This window comes from Barbus barbus (genome assembly GCF_936440315.1).
Source record: "Barbus barbus genome assembly, chromosome: 13".
Taxonomy (NCBI): Eukaryota; Metazoa; Chordata; class Actinopteri; order Cypriniformes; family Cyprinidae; genus Barbus; species Barbus barbus.
Genome location: NC_136741.1, coordinates 5,195,410 through 5,223,198, shown reverse-complemented (window position 1 = coordinate 5,223,198; position 27,789 = coordinate 5,195,410). Strand labels below are relative to the sequence as shown.

General features: G+C 39.5%; 2 protein-coding genes across 6 annotated transcripts in view; one reads left to right on the top strand and one right to left on the bottom strand.

The window, feature by feature from the left end:
- Window positions 1-121: 121 nt before the first annotated feature.
- On the top strand, window positions 122-14,372 carry LOC306878931 (ubinuclein-2-like). 3 transcript variants are annotated; one of them, XM_079431548.1, is made up of 17 exons: window positions 122-747; window positions 1,929-2,045; window positions 2,141-2,242; window positions 2,542-2,670; window positions 3,673-3,773; window positions 3,976-4,492; window positions 5,236-5,306; window positions 5,417-5,546; window positions 6,460-6,569; window positions 6,717-6,827; window positions 6,909-7,049; window positions 7,129-7,176; window positions 8,715-8,760; window positions 8,892-10,223; window positions 11,494-11,701; window positions 11,948-12,016; window positions 13,040-14,372. In XM_079431548.1, the coding sequence occupies exons 1-17, from the start codon at window positions 445-447 to the stop codon at window positions 13,084-13,086; spliced, it is 3,582 nt and encodes a 1,193-aa protein (XP_079287674.1). In that variant the 5' UTR covers window positions 122-444; the 3' UTR covers window positions 13,087-14,372. The 3 variants fall into 3 exon arrangements, with proteins under 3 accessions (XP_079287674.1, XP_079287675.1, XP_079287676.1); XM_079431549.1 differs by lacking the exon at window positions 11,948-12,016 and having other exon boundaries at window positions 132-747; XM_079431550.1 differs by lacking the exon at window positions 2,141-2,242 and having other exon boundaries at window positions 325-747.
- Window positions 14,373-14,572: 200 nt separating this feature from the next.
- The window catches only part of LOC306878930 (myosin-10-like), a 67,663-nt gene continuing 54,446 nt past the window's right edge, over window positions 14,573-27,789 (bottom strand). For all 3 annotated transcript variants that reach the window (XM_079431545.1, XM_079431547.1, XM_079431546.1), the window contains 10 exons: window positions 27,312-27,524; window positions 21,478-21,690; window positions 20,923-21,084; window positions 20,573-20,701; window positions 20,353-20,441; window positions 19,900-20,023; window positions 19,511-19,719; window positions 19,301-19,409; window positions 18,553-18,725; window positions 14,573-16,515 (listed from right to left, as the gene is read on the bottom strand). In XM_079431545.1, coding sequence (XP_079287671.1) covers window positions 16,383-16,515; window positions 18,553-18,725; window positions 19,301-19,409; window positions 19,511-19,719; window positions 19,900-20,023; window positions 20,353-20,441; window positions 20,573-20,701; window positions 20,923-21,084; window positions 21,478-21,690; window positions 27,312-27,524 — 1,554 coding nt within the window. In that variant the 3' untranslated portion in view covers window positions 14,573-16,382. The remainder of the gene's footprint in view (window positions 16,516-18,552; window positions 18,726-19,300; window positions 19,410-19,510; window positions 19,720-19,899; window positions 20,024-20,352; window positions 20,442-20,572; window positions 20,702-20,922; window positions 21,085-21,477; window positions 21,691-27,311; window positions 27,525-27,789) is intronic.

Genomic DNA, 27,789 nt, shown 5'->3' with positions numbered 1-27,789 from the left:
GTAATATCTCTAATTGCTCATTAGAGCGTCTGTTGCCTGTAGGCCCGCCTCTGATTGGACGCGCTGCCGCCGTCGGCGTCCTCTGATTGGCCAAGGGGCTCTCTCCGTCGCGCACGCCGTTTCCGGTATCCGTGTGTGCGCAGACTCAGTTCGCTCGTCTGCGCTCTTTTATTTACTCTCTCTCATCTAAGATGGCTGTTCGGAGCTCCTGAGTCCCCAGAGCGAAGCGACCGAAGATGCTTGCGCCTCCAAAATCAACTTTCACCCGGCCATCCCTTCCCACGCGCACCCCGTAAGGCGCGGAGGGCACTCTAGCATCCGTACCGCCTCCGAGCGCCCCTTCCATCCGGCGTGAAGCTCTTTAAATCAAGTTGTTTGGCGAAGTCAAGCCCCGCCGCTGAGTGCGAGTGAGTGAGCGAGTGTCCAAGAGCACTGAACATCCAAATGGCCGAGCCGAGAAAAGTGCAGTTTGTCACCCTGTCGGCCCTGGCCGGCGGTCCGGGCGCGGAGGGCAGGAGACGGCGGCTGGAGGAGGACGGAGCCGCCGAGATGAGTTTTGACAGAGAGAGCAGGATGAAGATGATGGGGACCGAGGTGACGACAGCGGGTGACCGCGGGGGTTTGATCGGGAAGAAAGACGGCGAAGAGCCCAAAGGGAAGACAGTGCGCCTCAACCTGTGTCTGTCCGAGCCTAACGAGCAATGCTCGGCCGAGTTCAACTACAGCGAGCTCATCCAGTCTCAACAGGTACAGTAACTATCCCGATCACTTCAGTGAAGAGAGTGAGTTAGTCTAACCATTACTTGTTATTGTAAAGCCACCGCTTGCTTGTTTTCGCTGAGTTTGCTCATGCATTAGCCTGTTAGCACTGGAGTCCAAAAATAAAGCCCTCTTCGGGATCTCCTTCTAAGTGGCAAGTGTAACATATGTTGTGATCGAGTGAGAAGTGCATTCATTTTTTTTTACGACGCGTCTCTATCCTGCTTGCTCATAAACTTTAGAGCACTTTGTTGAGTACGTGACCCTTGTGGCCCCCAGGGCCCTGTGCGCACACTGGAGGGCTGAATTGTTGCTAAGTGCTGTTGTTGTAACTTTTATGAATGTAGGCCTGGCCTTTGACATCTGTCAGATGGTTTGCTTTGTTAAAAGTGCACTTTTTGCTAAATTAAAAAAGTTTTGCAAATAAATAATTTGAGAAATACCATTAAAATGGTTTGTGATAAAGACTATTTATCTGTGTTGTAGAAAAAGCTGTTTTGTTCTACATGAAGTGGGTTGCCACCTAATAATATCAATAATAGTTGTGTTTTCTGCTGCTTCAAATGTATAAGCTCTTTAAAGTAGGCTGGTTTCTGATTGGATGTCTTTGTCTTTATCGTTTTTTGAAAGTGATCTCATTATTGTTAAAGTTTTGGTGTGTGAATTTCAATATTATTATTATTATTATTATTATTATAGAATTAGAACAATTATTAATTAAATATTTATAGCTATTGACCTTAAAAGCTTGAAAAGGGCCTAAAAGGGATAGTCCACCCAAAAATGAAATTTACTCACACTTATGTCATTTTAAACCTGTATGACTTTCTTTCTTCTGTGAAACACAAAATAAGATATTTTGAAGAATGTTGATAACCTAACACACTTTTGGTTCACATTTACTTCCATTGTATGGAGAAAAAACACCACAAAAAACAATAGAAGTCAGTGGGAACTGAAACAGGCAATTTTAGGCAATTCTGAAACTTCTTTTTGTTATTTTTGGGTGAAATATTCCTTTAAGTTTGAATGGGAAAATAAAGTGTCCCAGGATAATATTGATACAGAATGTATTGTACTCATTCTGATCCACCAATCCGAACTGGAAAAAGAAATGTCCCAACTAGCCCAACAGGAGTGATTAGGCTCCCAAATGTTTCGTTCCACAGGCCAAGAAGAATCGACCAGCTTCTAAGTCTTCCTTGGACCCCAATGGTCCCTTTAATGATGATGAGAGAGAACGTCTGGAGGTCGAGGCACTGGCCAAAAAGTTTGAAAGCAAATACGTAAGTGTTGTTCTATGATTTTAAGTTGCATATTCAAATGTGTGGGCACTCAAATGCCAAATGTCACGTTGCCGCTGCCACCGACGTCCTTACAGGGTAACGCAGGGAAAAAGAGGCGGAAGGATCGGATGCAGGATTTGATTGACATTGGCTTCGGCTACGATGAGAGTGACCCCTTCATAGACAACTCGGAAGCTGTGAGTGGGCACTTGCCATGGCAACAGACAGACATCACTATGGAGATGATCGATTGGCATTTAACATGCTGTTTACCAACTCTGTCTCATTGCTCTCTGAACTTAAGGGGTGTTTCTTTTTCATTCGTATTGAAGTCAGTGATGGATATATTTAGATTTACCTTATGGATTGATTTGAAATGTGTGGTTTTGGAGTCACTTTTGCCGTCATACCGGCCTAAAACTTTGCCATAACCTAAGAAATACAGACAACAAACAGCAGAATATTTCTGTAAATCGTTGTGTCTTCTTCCTGTCAGTATGACGAGCTTGTTCCAGCCTCCCTGACCACCAAGCTCGGTGGATTCTACATAAATACGGGTACTTTGCAGTTCAGAGCTGCCTCTGAATCTGAGGGAGAGGATGGAGGCAAACAAGAAAAATCCAGGGTGAGTTTACTTGGTTTTTGCCAAGTGACCCTGTGCACACCTGGTTATTAATGTCCATCGCGGGTGATCCGGTCAGAGATGGATAGACATTGACGTTGGGTTTTATTATGCATCTGCAATGTATCTCGTTTGACCACTTGTGATCAAATCTCCTACTATGCTAAAGCAAAGAATTGACACATTGTTGCTCCTGAATGCATGTTTTAATTGTAATCTTACCACAGAGGGGTGTATGTGTATAAGGTTGGCTTTTCCAAGTCAGATCAGATTACGGAGCATGAAATCTTATGAGTTTTAAACCCTTCGTGTGCGACTTCGTTCAGATGTGGTTTGAGTGACCAGATCACAAAACAATTTGAACCCCATTTACACTTCTATTTATAATATCAGTCTCGACTGAACCCTTGTGATCCGATCACCCCAGATGGATGTTGTTACTGTGTGTAAACAGGGCCACTAAATGATATATAGACCTGTTAAAGAGACAGTTCACCAAAAAAATGAAAATTCACCCTAATGTCGTTGCAAACCCATGAGACTTTTGGTGATCTTTTAAAACACAAATGAAATCTGTATGAACAGAAGAAATGTGATTCTGGCTTTTATTCACATATAAACATTGACGAGTGCACATACATAGAGCTCAACACATATGGAAAACAAAAGCTCAAATGCGCTTGCTAGACATGCGATATGTCAATAAAAGCCTAAATTAAATCTGTTTATCGTGGGATTGTGTCTCTTTAGAAGACTTGGATTAAACCACTTTAATCATATGTTTTAATTATTTGTTTTTAATGAACTTTTTTCAAGTTTTGGTGGACGGACAGAAATCTCTCACATTTTAAAACAACAACAACCTCATTTGTGTTTCAAATATTAACAAAATGTTATGGGTTTGGAGTGACATGGTAAGGGCAGAATAGCCATCCCTTTAAAAGTTTATTTTTCTTAAGACTCTATTTATGATGTTTGTCTTAATATGGTGTTTTCTGATTATAGATGAGAGATGGAGAGGGACCACTGATAAAACGAAGGAAGAAGAAAGATGCAGCCAGTATAGAGGAGAAAAAACCCAGGAAGAACAAAGTAGCTAAACAAGGGTAAGAATTAGTTTTTGTTTATATACAATTTGTAAAACCTGTGTAAATCATGCAATTTTAAATTGTAACTTTTCTTAAAATTGTTCCATTAGGAAGCTGTTTGTGATTGACTTTCCAAAGTGTGTAAACTTGTAGTTTAAACATGGATTAGTTAATCACGAATGCAGGTTTTATCCAAATCTGACCATATATTTGCTCACAGAGTGGCTGGTCTGAGCCTTCATCGCCCTGAGAAGAAGAAGAGGAAGAAACTAATGAAGGATTCGCTCTGTCTGGCTGCAATGCTCCGTCGTTTCACACGAGAGAAGGAAGAGATGCGGAAACGGGATGCCAGCGCATCTCGTCCAGGCCCTGGTCTCACCAGCACTCCCAATTCCAACAACCTACTGCAGAACTCCCATCTCCAAGCCAATGCCAACAACAATGACCTTTCACTAGCCGACATGACTGCTGACCCTGCCATGATGTCATTGCTTAGTTCGGCCAATGAGAGCGAGCTTCAGGATCTCATGCGTGACCTGGACTTTAGTTTTTTGGATGCAGCGCCCCAGATGCCCTCATCAGCCAGAGAGAATGGGCAGGTTGGGTTGGGTGCATCATTGGGGCATAAGATTGGAGGAGGGGGACTGAATCGAGGGCAGGGTGGTCTCATCTCTTTTCCACCTCTCCCCGATGGTCTTCCAGCCCCATTGATCAAACGCATAGAAGACCTTCGAGCTGTGAGTCATGTTTTGTTATTTTTCTGCAGCCATCATTTCAGTTAAACAGGGTAATGTCATGAAGACAACAACAAATTCTTTATCTTTTTAAATAAGAGTCGTAACCGTACCGGGGGGCTTTAAAAACTCAAAAATCAATTTATTCATTCCACGTTGAGAAAAAAAAAAGCTCTTTATGTCTCTAATGTTAGCTGACTGAAGTTTATTTTTAACAAGATCCCTAATGATTTCAGTCTGATCTGATCAGAGACACATTTCAGCAAAGTCTGTTTTGTGAATGTCTCACAATTTATTGCTGGATTTGCCAAGAGACTGCTTTTGAAGGATGGGGCAGATTAACTACTGCAGATTCACAGCTTTTACATAGACGTCTTAGAAATGATGACTTCTACTAATATTATAAGTAGACCTAAGAATAAAATGTATGAAACTGCATCTTTAAGACCATCAGGAAGTGGTTTAAAATCTATTCCAGCCTGTTCTGTGAGAGCAGATGAATTTATAAGAATAAAGTCCACTGAATATTTTTGGTGATGGCTACCTGTTATATAAACTGCATTACATCTAACTTTAAAATGTAACGCATTAAATGTTTTCACTGAAGGTAAATGCAGAGGTACAGAGAGCGAATATACGCCCACAAATCCACTTCCCATTTTAAAAACACTTCAGGGAGTTCATGTTCTGACAGTAATATCATTTTCCAGCCTAACTTGATTTGTGTTTTATTTATTTGAACTCAGGCATCGAGGCAATTTGATCAAGAAGGCAGAAAGAAATTCTTCACTCAGGATATGAATAATATCTTGCAGGAGTAAGTAAAATCTCAGCATGTTCTCATTCAGCTGTTATCTGTGACTTTAAATTTGGTAATTTCTCGTAGTCTGTTGTTTCTTGTCATTGATCATTTTTCTTCTCGTTCAGTATTGAGCTGCAGGTTCAGGAGCAGCCGGCAAACATTCGTTCTGAGGTGTACTCTCACCTGGAAGCCTTTGTGCCCTGTAACAAGGAGGCGCTACTAAAACGACTCAAGAAACTCAGCCTCAACATACAGGTGAAGGACTATACGATACCTTCCCATAGGTTATTGAGCTTTTACGCTAACACCAGAACAGGATTTGTAGTGCTTGTACATGGTAATGATACTAGTGTTGGTGGAGCGGAAAGTACTAAATTACGTTTGAATTTTGTCAGCTGTTTTTAAAATAGTGTAGCATAATGCTTCATATTAATAATAACATTGTCCTAGACCTAGAACATCTCTCTTTTCATCATGAAAAGTAGAATCAGTTGATGAATCGGTTCAAATAAATTATTCACCAATTCATTTTAATAGTTTATAGCTATACTTTAAGACTTGGGACTCCTTTTTGTAGCATCATTAATATTTAGGTGTAAATGTGATGCCCCTACTCTTTATTTGAATGAAGTTTCACAATGGTCAAGATTGTAGTCGTAATTCATAGTTGAATCATGACCAATTTTATAATTTAAGACTATAATTTATGAGAAAATTGAATGTGGTTACCCAGAAGTCTGTGTGGAGTAATGAAAGTGTGGAATACAACGTAATCCTGCGGTCGCAGTTATGCTGTGTGAAACAGGCTGAAGTTTTGTCTCTTGTCTTTTGAAGCTAACTATTGTAAGTTAAATGCTTCTGTTTTTCATTATTATTAATTTCAAGTTTATTCAGGGTGATTTCTAGTTTCATTGGTTGTTGTCACTTGAGATCCATTGTTTTTGCACCAGATGAATAATTATGATTGCAAAATCATTTCAAAAGACTTTGGCCCTTTGCTATCGTTTGGTGCAGTAACTTTCAAACAGATTAACTTGACTGTAGTTTAAATTATGACTGGACTGTAGAAGTGAGACTGCAAGACAGGCTATAGTTTAGATCAGTTTCTCAACACTTGATACAACTCTCATCTCTCAAATGTCTCCGTGGTGTCTTTCTCTTTAATCAGGATGACCGCCTACGCACACCCCTGCTAAATCTCAAACTCGCCGTGTGCAGCGTGATGCCAGAGCAGATTGTCAGATATAATATGGACTGCATGGCAAAAGCTGCAGCTAAGTAAGTCTTAAACTTTCCCAACTTCCTGCCTCTTTCTGCTTTCATGATTGGCTTGTTTAGATTAGTGGAATGGACTGTGGAAAATGACATACGGATGGCGTGGATATATATAGATTATGAGATTGACTGTGTGCGTGTGTGTCGCAGACAGCAGATAGAAGATGGAGAGAAGAACGGATCGGAGGATGATGATGAAGAGAAACCAGGAAAGAGGGTGATGGGACCAAGGAAGAAGTTCATATGGGATGACAAACTCAGGTTTAGACTTTTACAAGTTAAAATGAATAATGAAGCAGAGCCACCAATAGACTAACAGTGTATATGTGTTGTTTTTCCCAGGACTCTGTTGTGTAATCTGGTCCGTGTGAAGCTGAGCTGCTATGAGCTGGAGCAGTGCTCTCTCTCTGTGGAGGACTATCTCAAAGCATTCATGGAGAATGAGGTCAAGCTACTCTGGCCCAAAGGCTGGATGCAGACCAGGTGTGTGTTTGACTATATGGTAACGTTACCTTCTTCTAGTAGAATAGCATGTAACTAGAATTTATTTTTTTTTCTCCAGGATGCTTTTTAAGGAGAGTCGTGCGGTACATGGTCACCTCACTGGCCTGTGAGTAGATCAACCTCTTCATATATATTTACACTAATCTTTGCAGTTACCATATAGAACATACATAGTGGGGAGAAGAGTAAGATGTTTGATTGGGTAAGCTGTGTTGTCTCTTTAGGCTAGGTTTTGCACATTGCCGTATATACAGGGTCCATCATAAACACAAGCCTATTTTTAACAGATGTGTGTGAAAAAAGTGATGCAATGTGAATTTTCTATATAGCACATAAAATGAGTTTAATGTCAATGCAAATATATCTAGGTCTAAAATTATATATCATTGGTGAGTTGCTTATTTGGCTAATTATTTGGTTAAAGACTAGCAACGTAGTGTGCAAGTGATTATACGGATGATGATTTATGAACTTATGCGTTCAAATCAATTTCCTCCCTGAAATGACACTTTCTAAAGTTTCATTGAAGTTCTATTTCTAGCACCCCATGCTATAGATGTCCTTCTAATTTCAGTTGATGGCAGACATCTTGAAATATTAATAGGTTTTGTGAGTGGTCTCTCATGTCTCCTTACCTAGAGGACAACACGTATAACGTTAGTCCCTAATAGGAGAGTCCTGAGAACTTCATTTAATGCTTTTCTATGGCAATGTTGAGTTTGAGACCAAATGTGCTTAATAGTTATGTAATTAGTGTCATAATACAAAAATGATGGTGCAAAAATAGGCTTAATTTTCATTTTAACACCCAAAATATATAATGACTTGAGGATGGTTGCTGTCACTGTAACTTAATTAAGTTGATCTCTGGCAGTGCATGGAAAATAAGGAAGCAAATTCCACTGCTCTGAGTTTGATTTTGACTGAATAAACAACCAATGTTGGCCACTTTGTTCTTGAAGTAGATTTGACAGCAGGTTATGTAGGTTAAAAATGGAAGGTTTGATTTTGCAATTGAAATCGGACGTCTAAAAAGGTACAGACGTGATGTAGGGCAGTGGGATCATGTGGAGAATCTCTCGTTTAAGGCCTGTTCACATCAACAACTTTGACCAAATGTTTGCATGTGATTTGTCTCTTCAGACCAAAGCGCAAAAATGACTGTTGGTGGCACTTACAGAAAAGCAGAAATGCCCCGTGCACAAAGCACTGCACAACTTTCTGATCCTGACACCCGAGTAGTAGAAAGAGTAGAAAGAAGGTCAAACAGTATTTACATGTTTTGAAACGGCCGTTCTGATTTTTGTGTTCACTGTGGTGTTTATCAAACAACACCAAATGCATGAGTAAAGAGAAAGAGAGCCGGTTCTGAACTGTTCCTCTACTAAATCCTGTTTGTGAGCACCAAGTGGTAGTTTTATCTGGGCATGTGACCATAAGTGCAAATCTTATTTTTTGGACAGATTAATTTGCAATCTGTTGCATTGAAGCCATGCAAATGTTGACTGTCTGAACAGACGCATTAACATTCAAATGATAGTGTTTATTGCACCGATTATTCGTTTTAGTATAAGCAGGTCTTTAAACTGCTCAAATAATGTCTTTTAATGCTTCATTGTTTTTGCTGAAAATTTTTTTTAACAGGGGCAAGAAAAGAATTGTTCCAACCCCAAAAGCTGCCAAAATGACGGTATGTAAAATTCAACCAGTTTTCCACCATAATGCCCATATACTCAAACACAGTGCACATTCATCAGTTTTATATGTCCTCCTGTTGACTGTGGTTACATTTCTAAGTTGTGTATTTGACATCTGCACCAGGATGTCAGCTGGACACAGAGACCTGCTCCAGGTGTTGGATCCACCTCTGCCTCGCCTGCCTTACCTGCCCCAGTGTGCAGACCACCCTCCTCCCCCTCTGAACCAATCTGCCTCTCGGATTCACTGGACGAGGATCTGGCCGCTAACTCCCTAGACTCCATTTCCCAAGCTCTCGCTCTCCTCAGTAACGCTGCCAAGGGACTGACGCCGAACAATGGCGTTCCCGCCGCCTCTTCTCCCAGTGTCCCCGGATCCTCATCTGGAGTTAGCCACTACTCCTCACCTCTGTCACATTCCACCCTTCCAGCTAAAATGGAGTCTTCTGGTATCTCAAAGGCAAATATGAGCACTCTAACTACCTCTCCTTCCCTCTCCTCTCCGCTTACCTCGTCGTCTTCTTCCTCCATGCGAGGCGAGAACTTCGGGATGCTAAAGGACGGCGGGCTTGTGCAGAGACCCTCGGGAACACCCGCTCACAGAGCTGGCATTTCAGGAATGAACACGGCGCAGTCTGCAAAACCCCGTCCACCCCCTACCGCCTCTCCCCTCTTGCCTCCGCAGCAGAGGTCATTTGGGACAATGGGAGTGAAGTTGGTCCAGACTCCACCCTCTGTTGGACAAACAAAAAACTGCGCTAACAAATACACTACTGGTGGTTGTACTTTGGTTTCCCAGCAGCCTCGTATGAACACTCATCCCTCTCAGATGAATCCCAAGAGCCCTCAGCAGTCTCCTCCTCCAACCACTTCCTCTCCTTCCACCCTACTATCACAGGCCAAGACTCCCTCAATGCCACACAACCAGTCAAACTTCATCACGCCCATGCAGGCCACGCTCACCAAGTCTTCCCACAGTAGCAGCTCTCCTATTATCAAGCTCACACCACGACCCCCTGCCCCTGCTCCTCCTCCTTCATCCTCACCCTCACCTTCATCATCTCCCTCTCTCACCCACCCCAGGCCTCAAATGATCTCCAGCTTGCACCAATACAGCCCCAAGAGTCCAGCCTTCAGGCCGCCGTTTACCACACAAGGAACCACAGTGGGATCTGGAGTCAAATCCGGATCAGGACAGGCCAGTTACAGTTTTGCAGGTGGACACAAATCCAATAGTTCGCCCTGTGGTGGCACAAACATCACCAACACCACCCCGATGGCCATGTCCCTGTCTGTAGGGTGCCAGGACGGTAGCCCCTCCCCTTCAGCAGTCGCAGCCAATCACAGCCAGCGGCAGAGGCCAGTGGGAGGAACTAATCAGAGTGCCAAGTCTACTACGAGTCGGGCATCAGTCATGAGCCTGCCCTCTCCTCCTGTCTCCTCTCATCTGTCACAGGTGAGTCCAGTAGCCTCAATCACTCCAAACCTGTTTATACAAAATGTCTGGCCATGCTAAACCTGTTTCTGCAGTTGCTAGCTCTGAGTGGTAGCACTTTGCATGTATGCGTTTGCCAGCTGTTTTTATGCAAAGCGACTTCAGTGGTCAGTCACTCAGTAGATCAGTATGTGTGTTCATTAGTCATTAGCCTTTGTTTGTGCTGTGCTTTTCCAATGCCCATGAGCTTTTTTCCACTCAGAGGCTAGAAGTTATTTTTAGGGTTTATTTTTTTTTAAGATCTAACTGTACCTTTTTTTTCTCTTCAGTAATGAGCTTTTAAAGTGTATTTGATGCAATATTATTGATTTGACATTACAAAGTGTTTTATCTGCCATTCTTTAAAGAAATTAAATTATTGCATAATTGATTTAATAAGACAGTGATTTTTTTTTTTTTTGTGTGCAAACTCTCACAGCTGACCTTAAATTAAACAGAATCGTTTCTAATGTTTCCACAAAACATTCAGTGTTAAACTGTGAGCTCCTCAGTACATCACACACAGTGACCTGTATCAATACAAAAATACAGAAAACCAATAAGATGAAATTATTACAAGTTACAATAACTGTTTTGTTTTTGAATATTTTCAAATACAATTTATTTCTGTGATGGCATTTCATATTAATTCATTATATTTCATAATATATTGATATTCATGTTTTCAGCGTTTCTTATTTAGAACAGTTGTGCAACTTTTTTTTTTTTTTTTTTTTTTTATGGAAAACTTTTTTCAGGATTCTTTGAATAGAAAGATCAAAAGAACAGCATTTTTAATTTTTTTACAAAAAAATCACTTGTGCAATTCAACGTGTTCTTTCTGAATATAAGTATTTTTCTTTAACAAAAAAAATCTTACGGACCCCAAACTTTTGAACAGTACTGTAGTTTAATCTGCATAATATGTTATTTAAAGACTTGGAAAAAATACCACTTGTATTATTTCTGGGTACCTTGTGTCGGTATTATAAGGGACCTGTCAACAACATTTCACTGTATTTGGCATAAAATAATTCAATTTAATGAACTATCCTAAAACAGACCCTGTACCAATAGAAAAGAGTGAATGTTTGTCTGAGAAACAGTTGCTAAATTGGGATTGGTCAGTAACATTTTAAAGGCAGGCTTTAGCCAAAGGTCAGTTGTTTTTGAAAAATTCCAAATATAGTTTCAGTTTTGTTATTGTGTACTCCGATGCCAAACATTTCATTCAGGTGTTTCTTTCCCACAGGTGTCTTCAGCTTCAGGAAGTAACCTCTTGGGCTCAGTGCCCCCCTCCCTCCCCCTGGGTTTTGGGATGATCGGGGGTCTAGTGCCTGTTTCTCTACCCTTCCAGTTCCCCTCGCTCCTCAACTTCAACCCTGCAGGCCCTGGAGTTCCTGGCTGCAGCAACATGGGAGCTTCCCCCGCTACCAACTCAGGATACACCCTGGCACAGAGTGAGTGTGTGTACATGAGCACAGCAGCTCTCGTGCATGTATGTTCGTGATTGGCTGTGTTTATTTAACGTGGCTTGTCTGAGTCTTTTTCCGTGTCTCCCTAATCTGTTTTTTTCAATTTTCCTCCTCTTTCTCCACTTCACATCCTCTTTTTTTGGTGCTGCATTCCTGCCATCTCATTTGCTCCTGGATTGCTGTGCACCCCATCTGTCCATCTTTCTTTCCACCTGTCCTGCCACCCCCCAGATCTGTTTAAGAGTCTTCAGCCAGGGTCTCAGGTTGCTCTACCTCCCCACTTGCAGCTTGCTTTCTCAGGTAAATGCTGCAGAAACCTCCAGCTCACTGTCTTGTAGTTTTAGGTTGTTGACCGTTCCTTTATTTCCTCTGCTTGTTTCAATCCTTTTTTGTGTTTCATTAGTGTGGCATTAACTCTGTTCCAAAACCTAGTCTGTCTATATATAAGCAGTTACCTTCTCAGGGAGCATCCTAACTGAAGTGGAACCTCATGTGATGTCAAGTGATTAATTTGAACACTTCTTCATGGGTTGCAACTCAGTTACCGTTAAATGAGGCATGTTCTTGAGGAACTCTTCTAAGCCAACGATGTTGACGCTTTGCGTCGGCTCTCCGTACTCTAAATATACACTGCTATTGAAGTTAACCCAACTATGACGACTTCCGCTGCTGAGAAACCCGGAAATGTGAAAAAGGTCCATTTGGGAAATCGTAACGGTCAACTTGGATCACGTGTGCCTTAATAACCAATCACATTACAGCCTTGATGTCATTCAATTTAAGTCAAGAGTTGTTAGATATGCTGGAACACGCTGCTGACGTATCATGTCTGCGCAAACAGGGTGCGCAGAGGAATGCAAATACATTTTGACAGGCAGGCAGGAGAGCCTATGGTAATGTTCGGACTGAACATTTTGATTGGATGAACATTTTATGGTCCTACACCCTCCACAGAAAATACATTTATACCACTTAACTTAGTGATTGCTTTTCAGGATGTTAAGAGACTTTCAACCAATGTAACGAAAACCCTTTAACATTAGTTAATTACTTACAACACGCAATATTTTTATTAAAAGCAAACCAATTTATGTCATACTTTTCAGGATAAAATAAAACAAATAATTTGCAAGCTTGTCACTGTGTATTCTGGGATTGCGGTATCCACTCTAGACTAGGTCAACATTTGGCCTAAATCAGGTATTTTATAAAGCATGCTTGTGGTTTGGAACAGTTGGCACATGTTGCTCACTGGGTTTTGGAACAGATTATTTATGTCATTTGAAATGCATCGTGACAAGAGTTTGTCTGGATTTTCCACAGATGCAAACCAAAGTCAGGGGGGAGACACGAAGAGGAAGTCCCACTGACCGCCACAACCAGAATGTACAAGTGGATACCGCTGGTGACGGATGTTTTCAGCTGCTTGGATGAACACCTACTGCGCTTTCATTCAGACGGAACTTCACTAATGACCCTTCTTCAATTAATGTCATTCTGCTTTTAATCGATCAGTGTTCTGGACGATTGGAGTGAGCCGGGTGCATCTTAATTTTTGTTGTTTGTCAACATGTTTACACAAGACCTTAATCACTGTGGACATAGAGCTAGAGGAAGTGAGAGGAGTACGAAACAAAGCAACATAATTTCTATTTAAGTTAATGTTGGCTGGAAACGTGCATTCCTGTTTATTTTCTTAGTAGATTTTGTTGAACTCCTGAAGAGATGCGATAGTCCAACCGTTTCCTTCGAAGACTGTTAGAATAGTAGCTGTTAATAATAATACATATGGGTAAATTATTTATAATTTTTCGACAGGGACATATGATGTTTAAATGTATTAGTAGAATAAAATGGGTATGTATATAAAATATACATTAATATTATGTGATATATTTTCTTTCGAGGACCGTATGATGTTCCTCTCATCTGTGCGTGCAGATGTCTTGCTGTCTTTGGTGCTGCGTATCTCACTGGACCTTGTGTAAGGAACAAAACGGATGACTGAATCATGTGTGAAAGCTTTTCATAGAGGAAAATTATGAGATTATAGCCTACTTGAACTTTCAGTTTAGTTTTGCTTAATAGCAGTACAAGAACTCCCAAGACTCAATAAAAACACCTTGGTTTGTAAGTTTGAATAACTATGCAGGACTGTAAATGCTTCAATGCAAAGTAAGCTATTGCTTAGAGCTCCACTTTTGACATTAGTTGTGTTTGATGTCTCTTCCTTCCATGTCTCTGTTCCATTTCATCCTTTCCCACCACCTGTTCATTTTTCAAAATGTCTGGCACTGCTCACCTGTATCTCATGACTGTGTTCAAATGAGAAATGGCACCAAAGATGACAGCGTTTGCTCAGAGTTGACAAGCAACAGGTCAGGTGTCTGTGTGTGCTCAGTGTAACATCTTAAATGTGTGCTCTCTGGTCGTCTCTGTGGATATTGTGATGGACTGACTTTTAAAATCCAATTTTATATAGTGCTTTGTTTTATTTTCTAAAAATGCTGAAGCGGATGGGTGTAATTTGAACTGATGCTCACCTTAAATTCTTATTTGGGTAGATTATTTTTGTCTCTATTCTGGAATTAAAATGCTGTCATTTGTTTCAAGTACAAGCTCTAAAAATTCATTCAATAAAAACATTGGCAGATATGGTTGTAGTTACGTTACTGGCATAACAGAGCTGTATTTGTGCACAAGGTTTTAAAGGGATAGTTCACCCAAAAATTAAAATTGTCATCAATTACTCACCCTCATGTTGTTCCAACATGTTTCATGCTGCATTTTATCAGGCATTTTGAACCTATAAATGAATAGCACAAGCATTAAAATAACTCCGGTCGACCATTATTTCACCTGTTAAACCATAATGAACACTGGTCATTCCTTTTTATTTTATAAGAAATGAACAACTTCAGAAACAGGAGAAAGCATGCTTCTTCTACAATGAATGTTTTATTTTTTCCTTTACAAAACTCACTGTCGTCTAGAAATAGTTACAGTATACAAGAGAAAAACAAGAGAGACATTAGCAGTTGAACGCCTGGTTGTCAACAGCCAGTCCAATAATAGAAGTGATAATATAGCAATAATAATAACTGCAATAACAGTAACTAGATCATGGATGATAAAGCTTTAAACCAAATGAAATCACACTTGCTCCTCTTTATATCAAACCAACATTAACACTGATTTCCCTCAGATCTTCATGAGAATACAAGGGATACGAGACCTATATACTGGATATGATTCATAGCAGAGTAAAATACAAAAGAACAACAAAAAGGGTTACATAGCATCTTATTTCAATTTCCTTCAGCCAGTTTTGCCTTCATATTAGCGTTTCTTCATTACTGATACGTGACATACTTTCATGGATGTTTTCTAATTAGTGTCTAAGGCACTTTAAGAAACACGTCATTAAATGCTAACAGTGGAACAGGTTAGTACGCTTTCCGTTCATCCTCTTAATACTACTAGTGTTCAAAGCATACTCGCCATCAAACTCCCAGTCTCGAGTTACAAAAATTCAGTCAAGTGCCTGTGAATTAACGTCTTCAGTATTTCCAGTTGCTTTCAGCGCTGATCTCTCATTGACGTCTGCACCGTTTCAAACATCTTCCTTCAAGTTCCAATAAACTTTCCTTTTGGTTTCACTTGTAGTGTATCTAATAGAGCAGCTGGGTTTGAGAAGTACCATCATACGGTCACATATACGGGGAAAAAAACTAAAGAGATTACATATGTAAAGTCATGTATGCTTCATCTCGACGTGCATTTGCATCCAGAATACTTCATATTTCCTTTCCAGTTGAAATGGCCTTTTATGGCTTTCTTACAATGTGCAGTTAAAGGCAATCCGCGATTACATCCCAATTCCTAAAACGCAAACCGCCTCCGTTAGCTAAATCTCCCAAATAAGATCAAACAGACCTGGAGTTAAGTGAAGATAAACGCGCAGGATTTCTTGTGTTTTAACTATTTAGTGTATTTAACCGTTAATGAGATGCTGAAGCAAGCAGCTTTTTCACAGTTTTTTTTTCTTTTCTGGTCCGTTTCAGATCCGGCCCAGTGCCACAGGACTTTTTATTATTATTCATTTAGTGTTGGCTTGTAGCGAACGAGCAGCACATGCATTTCTATCGACCCAAAATCTGCAGACCGTTCGTGTATTTGGAGAACTGTACTGTGCAACTAAGATCCAATCCATCACGTTTGCTTAGCTAGCTGATGGTTTTACATCATTAAACTAAATTGGAGTGAATACTTTCATTGCACGCTCTTATGAATGAGCATATTCATGTACAAAAAGCAAAGTTGGACATTTGAAATGCACTTCTATAGTGTGTTTTGTCGTGAGCGCGGTATTTTGTAGGCTACAGTTGCAGGAAACACTAATTGGCGTGTGTTCGCTCGGTCTTGAAGCATCTTGTATTTAGAATAAGGCAGAGTTGATGCTCCTGTGGTAGGGAGGGGATAGAAATGGAGTTTTGAGGGTAGCTTATGTGAGTGTGTGTGTATGTGGAAGTGTTAGTGTAGTTGTGTGTTTACATCGCTCACTGGTTCTCTTTCTGTACCGCGGACCCCACATAGCTAAAGGAGAAGAATGAGGTGCTGGAGGAGGAAGCAGTGGGGCTTGATGACCACAGGTGGGCACTGTGCTCTACTCCGCTTGAGCCGGCGTGTTCTCGTTCAGGTCGCTGGCCTTGCTGTCGGCGTCATCGTCAGAAAATTCCCCTTCCATCTGCAGCTGCCTGCGGCCAGAACGGCTTGAGAAGCTAACAGGCCCTCCTCGCCTGCAGGAGACAGTAAATAAGGCATTAGAGCGCATTACCCAGCACTCTATATACTATTATAGTATTAATATTTTGAGTGATTTTATTTTTTATATTTTTAGCTTTCATTTTAATTTGAGTAATTTTGTTATAGTTCATTTTTATTTTTTAAAATCCTATTCAGCACCATTTTTAGTCATTTTATGTGCTTTAGTCATTTTTATTAGTAAAAAAAAAAAAAAAAAAAAAAAACGCATTTATTTTATTTCGCTTTAGTAATTTTATGTGTGCTTGTCATGTTTTTATATGTATTTAGTAGGGCCGGGACTCGATAAAAAAAATTAATCTAATTAATTAGAGGCTATGTAATTAATTAATCGCAATTAATCGCATTTTAAATCGCATATAAATATTTGACCTGAGAACAGTGAGAAGTAAGTTTTTTTTATATGGATTTTTTAATTTCCCATCCACAGGGCCAACCAAAGCGGTCTCATCAGCTTCTTTGTCCATGTTCACTGTGGTTTGTTTTTGGCTGTTTCTCAATATGCGTTCTTCAGCGATCTTGCATCCTTGTGTTCTCGTTCTACGTCATCATTAACCGTCGAAGTTCAGTTCCAATTCTCAAGAATGCAAGTATAGAGGATGCATGAAAGTGCCCGGATATGTTCTTGAAACTGAGGATGCATCGAGTGCAGACTTGAGAGAATCGAGCCGTTAGAAATCCCAGAAAACGCTGTGGGTGGCCGGTGTACGTAAGCCTGTAAGCTTTAAAGTCGCTCTCACAAATACTTAACGGCTCTTCAAGTTGAAAGTAAACATTTATCGTTTTGTTTTGGTTAATTTTAATAAAGTTATAAGACCCGGAGAAAGTCTGCATTTTTATTGGCATATTAAAATTAATCTTAACAGTAAAACATAACGCTGTAAAATAAAACACAACACAATTATATGAAAGTAATATCTATAATAGTATGAAATGTTTTAATAAGTTATGACATTTTGTAATATTGATTGTTCATTGGCCGTTTCTTATGCTGAGACTATGCGGTCAGTTAAGCAGGAATGCAGTACATCTCAATTCTCATAAGTGTGCGTTCTGTGTTCTCGTGTCCTTCCGAGTTCGTTCTTCCAAGGAAGCTTGGCAAGACCGGTCTCCACGAGAACGCAAGTCCGTTCTTTGCGTTCTTGGAATTGAGAAACCGCCTTTTGTCTGAACGCTAGTAGGTACTCCAGTATAATCGGTCCGCCGAAACTCATCCAGTGAGAAACGTTCCGCGGTGCAAAAATAAGTGCGATTAAAATGCGTTAAAAAAATTTAACGCGTTATTTTTGTGTAATTAATTAATCTAAATTAACGCGTTAAAGTCCCGGCCCTAGTATTTAGCATTAATTTATTTCTATTTCAGTTTCAGTAATTTGTTAGGTGCTTTTATCATTTTTATACCTTTTTTTATAACTCTTAGCATTCATTTATTTTAATTGTAGTATTTTGTTATGTGCTTGTCATTTTTATTAATTTTTTAAAACATTTCTATTTAGCATGTATATATTTTATTTTGCTTTAGTAATTTTATGGGCATGTGTCTTTTTATATTTGTATTTAGCATTCATTTATTTTTATTTAAGCTTTAGTCATTTGTTAGGTGCTTTTATAATTTTTATACTTTTGTTTTATTTAGCATTAATTCGGTTTTAGTTTTAGTAATTTTAGTATTTTAACTTGTAAAAAATATTTTTAATTTCTAATTTTCATTAATCTAATATTTATATTTTATTTTATTTCAGCCTTATTTTAATTTCTGAAAATGATTTTTATAGCTTTAGGTTGTGTTTTCAATAACACTGACCCAACCTATAAATGAAAAAAAAAAAAAAATTACAGTGTCTGAAATGGCAGTGAATATCAGCAGCGTTATGCTCCTCGGGTGACTGCGTCATTATTAAACAGCAGGGCACGATATGAATGCACAAATAAACAGACAAATTGATACAAGGATCTAAAGTATTGCAATATATCAGTATCAATATGTGATTGTACTGGCACACCGCCTGTACCTGAGACGGTTTTTGAGCGTGTTGACCTCTCGGCTCAAACCCTCACTAGCTTCGGTGGCATCGTCCAGCTCCCTCTGCAGCTTCCTGCGGGAGGCGTTCGCTCGAGTCGCCTCTTCCTCAGCCTCCTCCAGCTGCCTCTTCAACTGCTTCATGCGGGAGTTTGCCTTCTCCATCTAAAGACAGACAGCAATTCTGAATCTCAGATTTCTCTCTTATGAGAGAAAAGCAACAAGCTACAATTTATTGTGCATTATGTTTAAGGCTGTAAATCTGAAATTGAATTTAGCTCTGAGAGCAAAGTGGTTCGCAACCTATTTCAATTTATGTAATAATTGAGCAGCACATCGGCATATAAGAATGCCTTCTGAAGGATCATGTGACACTGAAGACTGGAGTAAGCTACAAATTTAGTTTTGCCATCACAAGATTAAATTGTTTTAAAATACATTCAAATAGAAAACAGTTATGTAAAATTCTAATAATTTTGCACAATATAACTGTTTTTACTGTATTTTTGATCACATAAATGCTGCCTAGTGACAAGTTTCTCCAAAAAAATCTTGTGGAAATGCTATAAAACTAGCCAATCAGAAAATGGAAATCTTTAGATTTTGCCATTTTATAGGTATCAGATGTTTCATTAACAGCCCATGGAAATATTGTGTGAAGCTTGGAAAGTGGTAATTTAAGCTTAAGTGGCTGGGGACCTAGTACACAGAGTGAAGATTAGGATTTGGGTTTCATTCACCTGCTCTTTGTACTGGTCGGCATGGCGACGCTCATCCTCCACTTGCATGAACACCTCCTTGAGTTTCTTCTCTGTGCGACGCACAATCTTATTGGCTGCAGCTCTCTCCCTGTGAAGCGCACAGATCATACACCATTGCCAAAACACGAGTTAGTGCCAATGTTCAGTCAGAACACGGCATTAATTTGGTTTCTTTTCACTGTTGCATACTTTGCTTCCTGTTCAAGCTGCTCCTCTAGCTGGATAATCTTGGCCTCAAGGGCGGCGATAGAGGCCTTGAACTTTGATTTGATGGATCCCTCAAGTTCCTGTAGTTTGGCCTTCAAATCTTTGTTTTGCCGCTCCAGCTGCTGACGGGCGTTCTCACTCTTCTGGGCGGCACTGCGCTCTCCCGCCAGCTCTGTGTTCAGGGTATCCACCTGAAATAGACACAACAGCTGTTACTAAAGACGTGATGTGTCAAATGTAGCCAAGAATGCTTATGAAGATAACAAATAGACATCTTGCAAAGATCACAAGCACACAGAGGCCATGTTGACAAGTTTAACGGTGTTGAAAACAGCTTGATCACAATTACAGCAGCTTCCTCAACACCGCACCTGCATAGTGGTCTTGCGGAAACGGTCGTTCAGGAGCTCCATGTTGCCCTGTTCCTCCTCTAGCTCTTCCTCCAGCTGGGCGATACGAGCCTCCAGCCTCCTCTTCTCATCCAAGAGTGCAGCCCTGAAGGAATGAATATGAATGAAGTATAAAACTACTGTTTGAACAAACAGAGGAGCAAATGATCTAACAGCAGAATACATCCAAGTCAGCATGAAATAGAAATTGTGATGTTTGGAAATTGCTTTTCAAATGAAAAAAAGAAAGAAATGAAGGGCCAGACTTGATTTTGTTAATTGGAAATTGATAAATCACTTAGAAGCATTGCAACATCCCACCGTCTATTTGCTTTCATTCCAAATCTGTTTCGCTCATAAATGCATCACAATTCTCAATTAAACTGACTTCCGGTTTACACTGACTTTTGAGAGGTTTGCAGCACAATGACTCACTTTCCAGAAGCACTGTTGGAAATGTCATCCGCAAGCTCATCTCTTTCCTGTTCAGCGTGGCGTCGGGCTCTCTCTGAAGATGCCAGGTCCTAAAATCACAACCAAATCATAAACAAAAGACTCGCCAGTTTAACTAATACGATTTAAAACTGTGTAGAAAAACAAGCAACAGATTCTTCAGAAAAGCTTTTTTCAAATGTGTATTTCAGTGTCAGCTCACCTCTTGCAGCTGCAGAATCTCAGCTTCAAGACCCTTGAGCTTCTTCTCATTCTCCTTAGACTGAGTGAAGATCTCATCACGAGAAGTGCGCGCCTCCTCCAGCTCCCTCTGGTAGTCCTTCATCTGGGCCTGGATGAAAACAGAGATGTTGCCATCTGTCATATCACTGTACTGACTATGACCCAAAATATTAATAGTGTTTAGTAGTGTCACTACTAAAAGACTGATGCAATTGGAGCTTGTGAGGATAAACAGTAATGATAATGCAAGAAATGACTCATTTACTGTTAGCATAATCTGTGTCATCACATTTCCGTGCATGAACAGCAGCATTCTGGAAAAGATTCTACCTGGAGTTTGCGTAGCTGTTTAATGGCTTCATCACGGGCCTTGTTTGCAGCCTCAATCTGAGCTTCCACATCTTTGAGGTCCATCTCCAGTTTCTTCTTGGCAGCTACAGCAAGAGCTCTCTGCTTCCTTTCATCTTCAAGCTCCGCCTCCATCTCACGCACCTGAAGGAACAGAAATCATGGATCAAAAAACTATATCAAATAGGTTTACTCTGAGTACAAACTATGGCTGTCACAAATTCCTTGCTTTTTAAGGTATTGCACCTTTACTGCACACAATGTTGCCTCAAGACTTCGTTCTTTACTTGCAAGCACATAAGCCATATATAATAGAAATAAAATAATGATTACTTTGGATTAAACAAAAAAATAAAATCATGCTCTCATGATCTAAAAAGAAGAACTACCTAAAATATTCTTGTATTTAAAAAAAAGAAAAGAAACAAACAGCAGTAAACAATCAAGTAAATCAAGAAGGGTTAAAATAATTATTTGTTGATGAAAACAGGTACCAGTGACTATACCACTTTAAATCTTAGAAAATGGATAACCCACCTGTTTGACCAGTGCCCTCTTCTTCTCCTCATTCTGCTCATCTCTGGCCTGCAGGTCTCGGTCAAACTGGGCCTTCATGGCCTGCATGTTGACCTCCAGACGCAGCTTGGCATCCTCTGTGGCCTGTAGCTCGTCCTCCAGCTCCTCTAGCTGAGTGCGCATCTCCTCCACCTGCTGCTCCAGAGTGCGTTTGGATTTCTCCAGCTCATGCACCTACAGATAACAGGATGTAAATAAATACACGGTGACTATCAGAACCACTCGCGATCAAGTGCCAAATTATAAATCCAGGATCCAGTACACTCCTAGGTATTCATGATTACTAAGAGAATGCTGAGGAATATTTTCCAGACCACTTTTAACATTTTTGACATTTCTAGACTCCTTGTTACAAATATGGTAGAACCATCACTTCTACCATAAAAGACTACTTTATAAATAATCTTCCTGATTTATCTCAATTCCTCAGCATATCCAATAGCTCAGAACAACTTGATGTAGCAAACTATTGACTCTCACTTTTTACGGTTGCTCCTTTACGCTTAAGGAAGATTAAGGAAAAGACTCCAACACTGTGGTATAATGAGCACACTCGGGCCCTAAAGAGAGCAGCCCGGAAAATGGAGCGCAGCTGGAGAAAAACAAAATTAGAGGTATTTCGTATTGCTTGGCGGGAAAGTACCCTATCCTACAGAAAAGCATTAAGAACGGCTAGATCTGCTTACTTTACGTCTCTTTTAGAAGAAAACAAACACAACCACAAGTATTTATTTAATACAGTGGCTAAATTAACAAAAAATATAACATCAGCAGGTGCAGACATTACCCAGCAGCACAGTAGTAATGACTTTATGAACTACTTTACTTCCAAGATCGATTCTATCAGAGATAAAATTGTAACCATGCAGCTGTCAGCCACAGCATCACATCAGATAGTGCACTATAGATCCCCTGAGGAACAATTTCACTCATTCTCTTCTATTGGAAATGAAGAATTGTATAAACTTGTTAAATCATCTAAACCAACAACCTGTGTTTTAGACCCTGTTCCATCTAAGCTCCTAAAAGAGGTGCTTCCAGAAGTAATTGATCCTCTTCTGAATATTATTAACTCATCATTGTCATTAGGATATGTCCCAAAAACCTTCAAACTGGCTGTTATTAAGCCTCTCATTAAAAAACCACAACTTGACCCCAAAGAATTAATTAATTACAGACCGATCTCGAATCTCCCTTTTCTGTCAAAGATATTAGAAAAGGTAGTATCATCACAACTATGTTCCTTCTTAGAGAAAAATTATATATGTGAGGATTTCCAGTCAGGTTTTAGACCATATCATAGTACTGAGACTGCTCTCATTAGAGTTACAAACGACCTGCTTTTATCATCTGATCGTGGTTGTATCTCTCTATTAGTGCTACTGGATCTCTGCGTCGCGTTTGACACGATCAACCACAACATTCTTTTAAATAGACTAGAAAATTATGTTGGCATTAGAGGAAGTGCACTGGCATGGTTCAAATCGTACTTATCTGACCGCCATCAATTTGTGGCAGTAAATGAAGAGGTATCATACCAATCACAAGTGCAGTATGGAGTACCTCAAGGCTCAGTACTTGGCCCCTTACTTTTCATGCTTTACATGTTACCCTTGGGAGATATCATTAGGAAACATGGTGTTAGCTTTCACTTTTATGCTGATGATACTCAGTTCTATATTTCTTCGCGACCTGATGAAACTTACCAATTTGCAAAACAAACGGAATGTATAGTTGGTATCAAAAACTGGATGACTAGCAATTTCTTACTGCTAAATTCTGAAAAAACAGAGGTGTTAATTATTGGACCAAAAACTTTTGCATGTAATAACATCGATCACTGTCTAATACTTGACGGCTGCTCTGTAAATTCTTGCTCTGCACGTTTAATAAACAACTCTAGCTGCTGCATTTTGAACCAGCTGGTGTTTCTTACTAGAACCAGGAAGTATGACCACATTAGCCCAGTTCTGTCAACACTGCACTGGCTCCCTATTAAACACTGTATACATTTTAAGATTGTGCTAATTACCTATAAGGCCCTGAATGGTTTGGCACCTCAGTATTTGAGTGAGCTCTTATCGCATTATAGTCCTTCACGTCCGCTGCGATCTCAAAACTCTGGCCATTTGATAATACCTAGAATATCAAAATCAACTGCGGGCGGGAGATCCTTTTCCTATTTAGCGCCCAAACTCTGGAACAATCTACCTAACACTGTTCGTGAAGCAGACACACTGTCAATTTAAATCTAGATTAAAGACCCATGTCTTTAACCCTCTGAGCCCGACAAACGCGAATACGCGTTTTGGGGCAGATTTTCCTGATAAGGCAGAAATGAGCTTGAATTACTCTGCCATTTTTGATCGTTCAGATAAGAGCAATACACCATTCGAATCTGTAAGGGGTCTTCTTTTATTTGTATTCACTCATAATAACAGCTAAACTTTGTGCTTTTGAAGAATAAAGAAAAGAAACAGCGTGCGCTCTCGGTCTTCTCCGTCTCCGCGATCTGTTTTCAGAAATGCGTCACTAAAATGAAGTGTAACTCAGCGAATACTCAACACAGAAACATGAGAGTTATCTCTATAGAAAGCTTGAAGTGTCTTCTTTCAAATGAAGTAAGTCATATCGAAAACAAATATTCTGTGATGAAGTAATCCGTATGAAACCAACACGATGTTCAGTCTGTCCCATCTAACTCATTATTTTTAATGAGATCCCGCCCCCTCGCGTTCACATGCAAATAACCACGTGACCCGCGCGCGCGGAGCATAAACAAAGCGTCAGTGTGGAGTTCATCGCTGCTATACTGTTACTTTCTGGAAGAAGACGCGCTGAGTAAAGGCTGGATTTCCCTCAAAATCGATCTGATGAGTAAGTAATGTTTATTTTATTTTCTGCATTAGTTAACGTGTTATTGTGACAAACTTGTACACATTACTAGTTGGGTTGTTCCCAAACTACAACACGATAAATGCTACGCATCTAAGAATGTTTAGACCATGTTTATTATTAATAATCTGTTCACAAATATATTTTAATAACGTGCTAAACGATAACAATTAGTTCTCAGATATAAAATATATGTTTTATAGTACGAAGTATATCCTTTTATAGTACAGAGTCTATGACTGCAGAATCATATCTTTTATACTATAAAATCATACATGATGTTCAGGATGACTATAATTCCTGACTAAAATGTTTGAAATCCAGTAAAACATTGTGAATATGATGGGCAATTCATTGTATTTAAATTTCTTACGGCGCGAGTATAAAACAATAAAAGTAATATGAGAGTACATTGTAACATGATGAATGCTACGAGTCTAAGTATGTTTAGAACATGTTTATGATTAATAGCCTACTCTGTTCAAAAATAGATTTAAATAACGTGCTAAACAATAATAATTAGTTTCTCAGATATAAAATGTTTTTTTTTACGATAATACAAAGCATGAATGAGTCTATGACTACAAAACCTATATATATATATATATATATATATATATATATATATATATATATATATATATATATATATATATATATATATATATATATATATATATATATATATATATATATATATATAGATGCTCCTGATATAAACATGCTCACAAATGTTTTCTCTTTTTTTGGTTGTTTGTATTTAATTGAATCAGACACCTGCACCACAGATGATGAATCCTGCTGACTTTCAGTCTCTTCCAACTGTTTTCCTCTGAGAGCGCTGCACCAACATCAGAAGAACAGTTTCTTCTTGAATCCATGGAAAGTAGCAGAAACACTTAAATAACACGTAAATATCAGGTATGATTTATCTGTTTCACTTGTTGAACAGAATCTGTTGCAGGAACGAGTCAAAGTCTGTTCACATCTCTGTGGTTAGATCAGTGCACAATAATGTGTCTTTGACCTTCATTATGTATGTTTTGATTATACTGTGTTGTAAATAAAATACAAATCATTTAAAAAACCCATTTTTTCAGTCTCCTCACACTCTCTTACCTGCCTCAGTCACAGTCACACTGATGGGCCATTAGCACCTTTAGGGGAGGGCCCTTTGTCTCTCAGGTGAGAATCACTTAATATTCAAGCCCATTACCACTCCCTCGCATATTGGATTTCGAACACAAAACATGTCTTTAAAAATTTAAATCAATGTATTTTTTTCTGTGAGCAAATAAACAAGATGATTTTCACATAATTGTGAAGTAAATATTCTAGCCTACAAGATCTGGTTCTCAAAAGTCTTGTAAACAATTGTTCTGTATGTGTTTTATGGTCTCATTTCAGTGACTTCAAAATGTTAGTTTTTCACTAACCACGCATAAACGTTGTTTTCTCAAAAACACAATCATGTACATAAATGCTGCTAACATATTATTGTAGCCCAGTTTGTGCTGTTTACAGTGTTATTAGACTTTAGCCATTTATATTTTTATAAGCAACTGAAAAAAGCACAAATGTCAGGGCATGTCGAAAGTTCTCCAGGCCCCCAAAACACGCTCAGGGCCCAGAGGGTTAACCTGGCTTACACATAATACACTATCGCATTTCTATAATTCAAATCCGTTAAAGGATTGTTAGGCTGCATTAATTAGGTCAACCGGAACCGGGAACACTTCCCAAAACACCCGATGTACTTGTTACATCGTTAGAAGAATGGCATCTACGCTAATATCAGTCTGTTTCTTTCTTATTCCGAGGTCACCGTAGCCACCTGGATCCAGACTTTATCCAGATCAAATGGTCACTGCAGCCACTCGGATCCAGTCCGTATCCAGATCAGATGGTGGATCAGCACCTAGAGATGACCTCTACAGCCAGGACACCTAGATGAGCCCCAGAGACTGATCCCCAGTGAAGACCCTGTCTCCAAGACGGCCATCGGGACAAGACCACAGGAACCATAGGGATGGGCGATATATCGCATGCGATATGCATGCGCATCTCGTGAGTAAAGCCGGTTCCTTGATTAGCGCTAAATCTCCATCACCTGTTTTCAAATGGAGCGGCATTTAATACACGGAGCCGTAGTTCACTGACAAGCTACGCAATATCGCTTTCATTATTGCAGATATATCGCCTTCGACAATGAACGCAAATTGCGTAGCTTGTCGGTGAACTACGGCTCCGTGTATTAAATGCCGCTCCATTTGAAAACAGGTGATGGAGATTTAGTGCTAATCAAGGAACCGGCTTTACTGACGAGATGCGCATGCAACCAGATGCGATATATCACCCATCCCTAAGGAACCAGATGAGTCCTTTGCACAATCTGACTCTGCTTTAGCCTAGATTTAAACTGCTGATTTTGTCTGGCCAGAGGAGAATGACACTATTTTGACAAACTATTTCCCCGTCTAAATACTGTAAAGCTGATATGAAGCCATCCAGCTTTATACAAATAATATTGACTTGACCTGGAAATCCATTTTTCTGTCCAAATTTTAATTTTACTTTGTTTTTTGCCACGGCACTCTGAGTAGATCCTGAGAGTGAAAATTCATTAGTCTAAAATCTTGCTCTAAATGCTTTACATTAATCATGGCTGATTTTGTCACTTTTCTAAGTATTCTGCAAATTACTTGACACCTGAAACTTGTTGCATCACACTCAGTTATCACATGCTGTAGGGTGTCAGCACATTGAGGTCTCAAAACAAAAACAGCCAACAAAATCTGCTGTTTACAAAACACCAAAGGTTCTTTAAACATCATGATGAATTCAAACATAACCACATATGTAAAATAACAGCACAAACATCCAGTGACATACTGACTTACATTCTTGCCTACGTCATCCTTGGAACTCATCAGATCCTCCATCTCAGCTCTGAGCTGCTTGTTGAGTCTCTCAAATTCCTCTTTAGCCTCCAGAGCTTCATCTAGGGCTCGGGCCATAGACAGAGCTTTGGTTTCCTTCTCTCTCGCCTCGGCCTCCGCACGGTCCCTCTCCTCAGCGTAACGTGCAGAGATGGTCTTCTCCTCGGCCAGCAGCTAACAAACAATAAATGATTTTGTTAGATTTTTCATAATTAACAAATGTTTTTCATTAGAATTCAATGATAATAAAAATTTCACTTAAAATAATATATATATTTTTTAAATAAGTGAAATCAGTTGTTAACCCTCATATTGTTGCAAATCTATAAGACTTCTGTTCATCTTTCAAATACAAATTATGATATTTTAAATGAAACGTGTAAGAGTTCTGTCCATCCATTGAAAGTACATTCCACAAACTTTGACGCTTCAAAAAGTT